The 6,222-nt window shown below is 36.4% G+C and overlaps 1 protein-coding gene across 1 annotated transcript; it reads left to right on the plus strand.

The window, feature by feature from the left end:
• The first annotated feature begins 1,250 nt into the window (after positions 1-1,250).
• On the plus strand, positions 1,251-6,222 carry LOC120073383 (MACPF domain-containing protein CAD1-like). The gene is made up of 7 exons (XM_039026215.1): positions 1,251-2,085; positions 3,127-3,365; positions 3,454-3,649; positions 3,731-3,808; positions 4,048-4,231; positions 4,330-4,493; positions 5,312-6,222. The coding sequence occupies exons 1-7, from the start codon at positions 1,828-1,830 to the stop codon at positions 5,945-5,947; spliced, it is 1,755 nt and encodes a 584-aa protein (XP_038882143.1). The 5' UTR covers positions 1,251-1,827; the 3' UTR covers positions 5,948-6,222.

Below are 6,222 nucleotides of genomic sequence, written 5' to 3' on the forward strand. Positions count from 1 at the left end.
ATTCATATGGAGATTTCCCCCGAGAGCGATATCCTCCTTACAAAATTTCACTGTAATTCTCCACGATGAACTGCTTGCTTGTTCTTCACAAGCAGCTGTCTGCTTATGCACCAATTCTCTGGTACAACTTCAAAAATTCATAACTCACAATCCAGAGCTCTTTTTAAGAAACTTCCTTCTACAAACTTGTTTAAACACAAGTTGCACAGCTTCTATCACTGATAGTATGGTATCAGTAATGCTATACGATCGTGTAGCATTTTGTTGGCGATTCTATCAGTGATAGAATCTATCATTGATGGATCTTCTACAAAAATGCTTATCTATTGTCAGTGATAGAATCTATCACTTCATTGTATTAATTGCTAACAGAAGCTATTACAGATAGCTTGATATCATTTCTTTCAATTATTGTGGCTAAAGGAAAACGAAAGATTCATAAATAAAAGCATCATATTGACTAAAGAATGGATATATCAACAACAAAGTCTGTTCCACTAACAAAACATTAGTAACAAGGTCTCTAATATATTTATGACAAACATCAATAACAAATTACCTCACTATCTAATAGTTAAATTGATGACAACAAGCAACAACTACAATCTAATTGACAAATTGGTGAAAAACATCGGCTGTCTCACTATCATTGATAAATTAATGACAAACATCAATTACAAAACAAGCTTCTTCATTACAAACATCAATTATAAATCAAGCTTATTCATTAAACAACTGGTGGAAATTTACATGTCCTACAATTATGGCCACGACAATGACATCAAAGTATCACAGAGCTTCACGAATGGGATTTCATGGAGACTAATTCGTCGATATTTCACCGTGAAAGAAAAAGGAAAGAACGGCAAAAAGGAAACCAAAAAGTATCACGGAGCTTCATTGATCTGATTTCATGGAGACGATAGATATTTCACCGTGAAGAAGGTCACGAATGGCAATGTTCAAAGGAGGTCACGTGAAAAAGGAAAGTTAATAAAGGGAAAGAGAGGGTAAATTTGGAATTCCGAAAAAAAAAGAAAGGTTTACCGATCAATGTTTGCTATAATAGCAAATATTAAAAATGTGGTATATACAATCAGATTTTTTTCCATTTGTATTATTCAATACAAATTTCCTATAATAAAAAATCAAAATCAAAATGTGAAAATATCAAATAAAAATGTGGACTCCAAAATTTAATAGCGTGATATTAAATATTAATACGCAAGATTGAAAATGAAGCTACTGAATTCTTGATCAATCAGGAAAGCGGTTTTCTGTTTCGTGAAAACGACGACCGAAGCGAAGACCAGATAATTCCAGCTTCAAAAATCTTCAAAGTCTTCTTCTCTTCAATGACATTAGATTTCGAATCGATTCTCCGTCAATTTTTTCGGAATTCCATTTCAATGGCCACGATTGACGATACCAATTTTATCGCCTAAGATCATTCCTTAGGTTTCCGTGTAGAGTAACAAACTCAAGTCAATGCATATTCCCAATTCGGCACTTCAACTTTTAGAGTTGAGTCAAAATCTTCGCCGTATTGAGAATTCAAGACGAGGGTTCGGATTATTTTCCATCGAATTTGAAGATCTATTGTCAGAATTGAGTCTGTACGCCGGAACAGGAGAAGAATTAGACTTCGATTTGGGAATCAATGACAAGCTCGATAGAGGATTGCATCGATGTGAGTAAAACCCTAATTTTCTTGGGTTTTCAGGAAAATATACACGAGATTTTCAGGTGTGTTGCTACAGACGTTTCATTTTGGGAGTTACTGTTGATCTGAGGAGAAGAAGGGTAATCTTGTTTTCTGATGAGAATATGGGGGAGAGTGGAACTGCCTTGCATACTGCTATGAACGCTGTACAGGCACTTGGGAGAGGGTTTGATGTAAATTTTGATTCAAGGTTACTTTATTGTAAAGGTGTATCTGGTTCTACTATAGTTGAGATTGATGATGAACATTCTAGAGATATTTGTTTGTATGATGATGTAGTTTTGCTCAATGTTTCTTGGGACATCAAGAACTTCCAGGAGCCTATTGGGCATCGATCTTCTGGAATTTGTAGTTTCGATGAGGTAACTAATGAATTCTCCATCTTTTCATCCCCTAATCTAGGAATTGTTTCATATGTTGGACTTTTTTTGGTTAGTTTTGTACTCAGTTATAATTGACCAAGATGATTTTGGAACTATCGAAGTAGATTTTAAGCCTGGAATAGTGCATATACTGAGCTAATTGGAACGACGAGTGCAACAATTCGATCAAAAGTTGATTATAGCGGGTTTCGAAAAACTCCCTCATAAGTTATATCTATATTTATCTTGTCTTGCTGTTGAATAGTTGGATAAGGTTGCATCTGCATCCAAAATTTTTTGAATCTGGTGATACATACTCGTTGAAATTTGAAGTAACTCGTATAATACCCGTTACTCTATCTATGGCCAGTCACCTTTGTCATCTCTTCTAGATATAAACTACGTTTTAAAGTAATAAATGAAGCTTCTCGTTGGTAGTGTATTTAAAAAACGGGAACTTGGTGTCTCAACCATAGGAACTTGTGAATAACTGATGCATGAAAGATCGATTTTTCCCCCTAAATTGGTCAAGTAATCACTATAGGGCTGTTTGAGGTATTGAGTCAGTTATTATAGTTTGTGGGTTATAATAGAAATGAGTATAGAAGATGATTACAAAATAGTGAACACCGTAAACTATGAGGGATTTCAAATAGTTTTAATGTAAGCTAAGTGTGGATATGATAATTGGAAACTTCAACTATTATAATGGGAGACCCAGACATTGAATAGGCTATAATAGCTTACTCCACCTAAGGCAAATTGGGGGTCCAAACGCCCCCTAAAAGTTTTATCAAGAGTGCACCAAGAAGCTGGAAATTTAGTTGACAACCAGTTGGCTGCTCTCTTGTCAGCAGATATCCATAGCATCTTTATATAACTGTTCTTTTTTTTTTCCCCTCAGAAGACGGACTCAAATTCTTCTTTTGAACAATAACAACATTTTATTCAAAATTATGCTGTGTTGATGGTAAATTATGTATTAGCCTCAGCGCTATTTCCTGCGAACTGATCAATATATTCATTATTATGTACTTGCAGATGGTAGATTATTTTAATCAAAAGGATGGTCTTTCTGAAGGTTACCCATCTGGTAGTTTTAATAGTGCATTCGGCTTCACTGGTTTTAAGCAGATTGATGCTGCAGCAACAAAGAGCCTTTCCACTGACGGATTTTATATTCCACTTGCAAAATTTCAGTTTACAAAAACCCCATTGGTGTTGCAAGAAAATGTCAAGCGGGCTGTTCCAACTACTTGGGATCCACCATCCTTGGCAAGGTGGGAAACCTTCGCATTCTTGCAAGTTTAATGACAACAAAGCTTCTTCCTTTTCTTTAGTTTTTTTTTTTTCCCTCTTTTCTGGCAGCTTTATTGAGAATTTTGGGACGCATGTAATCACATCTATAACTATTGGTGGGAAGGATGTGATATATATTAAACAGCACCAATCTTCTCCTTTATCAACCATGGAGTTAAAGAGATATGTACAGGACATTGCAAACCAGAGGTTCTCTGACACGCAAGGTCAGATGGGTTCTGGAAGTATAAAACATAAGGAAAAGGTTATGATATCTCCTACAGTAAATTTGTTGGAACTCCGAGTTTTCTTTTTCAAATATCTTCTTTGCATTTAAATCCTGCAGGGTCTAGACGGTGGATTATTCAACAACCAAGGGGTATATCCTCAGCCCACTTCTGCTCCATATCTCACTGGAAAAGAAGTATGTGGAAATTATATAATTTATTCGGGGGACTGGTTTACACTCACTTAGACATTCATAATCTGTTTGACTTCTCATTTTGATCATTTTTTCATAAGGTGATATGGTTCAGCCATGTTATCCACTGTTAGAAAACATTTTACATGATTATTTGTCATTGTTTTGATTGCACGTGTAGCTCATGAATGATTTCAATCAATTGTGGATGAATAATTATTTCTTTTATTTTAATGAATTAGGACGTCACAGTCATATTCCGGAGGAGAGGAGGAAATGACTTGGAACAAAACCATGTCCGGTGGGCAAGAAATGTTAGGTCCTCCCCAGATGTTATTGAGATGACTTTTTGCCCAATAACTGCTCTCCTTGATGGTGTAGCTGGAAAGGAGCATTTAACTCGAGCTATTCTTCTCTATCTTGATTGTAAGAATATTTGTGCTCTTTACATGGTAATACATTTCAGAACTTGTATTTGTCTACATGCAATTCTGAAAATTTGATCTAGACGATTTCCTTTGCAGACAAACCTCCATTAGAAGAACTGAGATATTTTCTAGAGTTTCAGATTCCTCGGGTATGGGCTCCCACATGTGACACAATTCCTGGCCATCAAAGGAAAGAACCAGTATGCCCTTCTTTGCAATTCAGCATAATGGGGCAAAAGCTATATGTCAGCATAGAGCAGGTTTGAGCTTATTGTAGCTTTATTCACTTAAATGAATGATAAGAGATGGAATAACTTTTCAGAAATTGCACATATTTTAACCATTTGGATTAAGATTTTCTTTATTTAGACTCCATCCGTGCTCCTTCACTTTCATTACGTACTTTAAAACAAGTGAAAACAAAATAAGCAAAGGTCTTCTGATGTCAGAATCAGGATGTAGAGAACTGATTCCAAACATTCTTCATTCAGAATATTGGCCAGAGGGGCTCACTGCTCTTTCCAATATGCATCATGTTTTGTTTAGAATATAAGAGAATTGTTAAAAACATTGATATTGAATCCCTGTCGTTCTTCCTCATCACGCTTTCTCATCCACAGATTAATCAAGCTACGGCAATATAAAAAGAAAAGCTTTCCTTTGATCTTGATTTTAAACCTTTCTCTATAATCAGCCTGCGCTAGATCCAAAGGAATAGCTCATTTGGAATGATTTTTTAACTGCAAACAAATTATTTTAAAGCACTTAGAAATTCATTCCGAACAAGCCCGAAGTGTTACAGTATGCAGTATTCTCTTCCATCACACAGTCTTATATCTTCAGTGTGCCAATGTTTAAATCACTCTTCCTTTGCTCTATATATCCGACTCTTTGATGACGAGTTGATGCCCTTAAAATTTTGTATCCATCCAATCCACATGGACTGTTGTATTTGGATATCATAGAAGTTAAAATACATCCCAAGCTTCTTTTTTTTTTTCTTTTTGTTTTTTTGGTTTTCTTTTTTGGTGAAACATTCTTTTTGTGATAAGAGGATGTTGGCTCAATGCTAATGCAGATTTCGATAGGACGTAAGCCAGTGACTGGTATGCGTCTGTCTCTTGAAGGGAGCAAGCAGAACCGGTTAAGTATCCATCTTCAACACCTAGCTTCTCTTCCGAAAATTATGCACCCATACTGGGACACCCACGTTGCAATTGGTGCTCCCAAGTGGCAGGGACCTGAAGAACAAGATAGCCGATGGTTCGAGCCAGTAAAGTGGAAAAACTTTTCTCACATAAGCACTGCTCCTATTGAAAACCCTGAAACCTTCATGGGAGAGCTATCTGGTGTCTACATAGTCACTGGAGCTCAGCTTGGAGTCTGGGATTTCGGTTCAAGAAATGTTTTGTACATGAAACTTCTGTATTCTAGACTGCCAGGGTGTACAATACGAAGAATGTTATGGGATCATTTGCCTAACGACAAGTCGAAAAAACTAGTGACCTCTAGTGATAACAGCAGTAAAGTTGACGACTCGAGTTCAGGTACAAAAAGCATACAAGGCAACAAACTGGCCAAGGTCGTCGACACGACGGAGATGAGCAAGGGGCCTCAAGATTCTCCAGGTCACTGGTTGGTTACGGGTGCAAAATTAGGTGTGGAAAAGGGTAAAATTGTGTTGAGAGTGAAGTACTCCTTGCTTAACTATTGAGTTTGTGCTTTCTTCTTATAATGAGAAATGGGAGCCCTCTGGATGTTGTAGGTAGAAGTAGCATAGCTGAAGATAAAATGGGTTCATCAAACTCGTAAAAGGAATTGTTGCAGTTTGATGAACATAATCAAGTGGTAGATTAGTTGTTTTGATCTAAATTTATGGATCTCTAACATTAACTGGTGGCCAAATTATATATAGGTCTTAAAAGGAATACTTTGTTAATTGTGTGCAGGCTTTTGTTCTTCCTTTATTGTTCGATTATTGTCCGAGAA

The sequence above is a fragment of the Benincasa hispida genome, chromosome 3, assembly GCF_009727055.1.
Source record: "Benincasa hispida cultivar B227 chromosome 3, ASM972705v1, whole genome shotgun sequence".
NCBI lineage: Eukaryota > Viridiplantae > Streptophyta > Magnoliopsida > Cucurbitales > Cucurbitaceae > Benincasa > Benincasa hispida.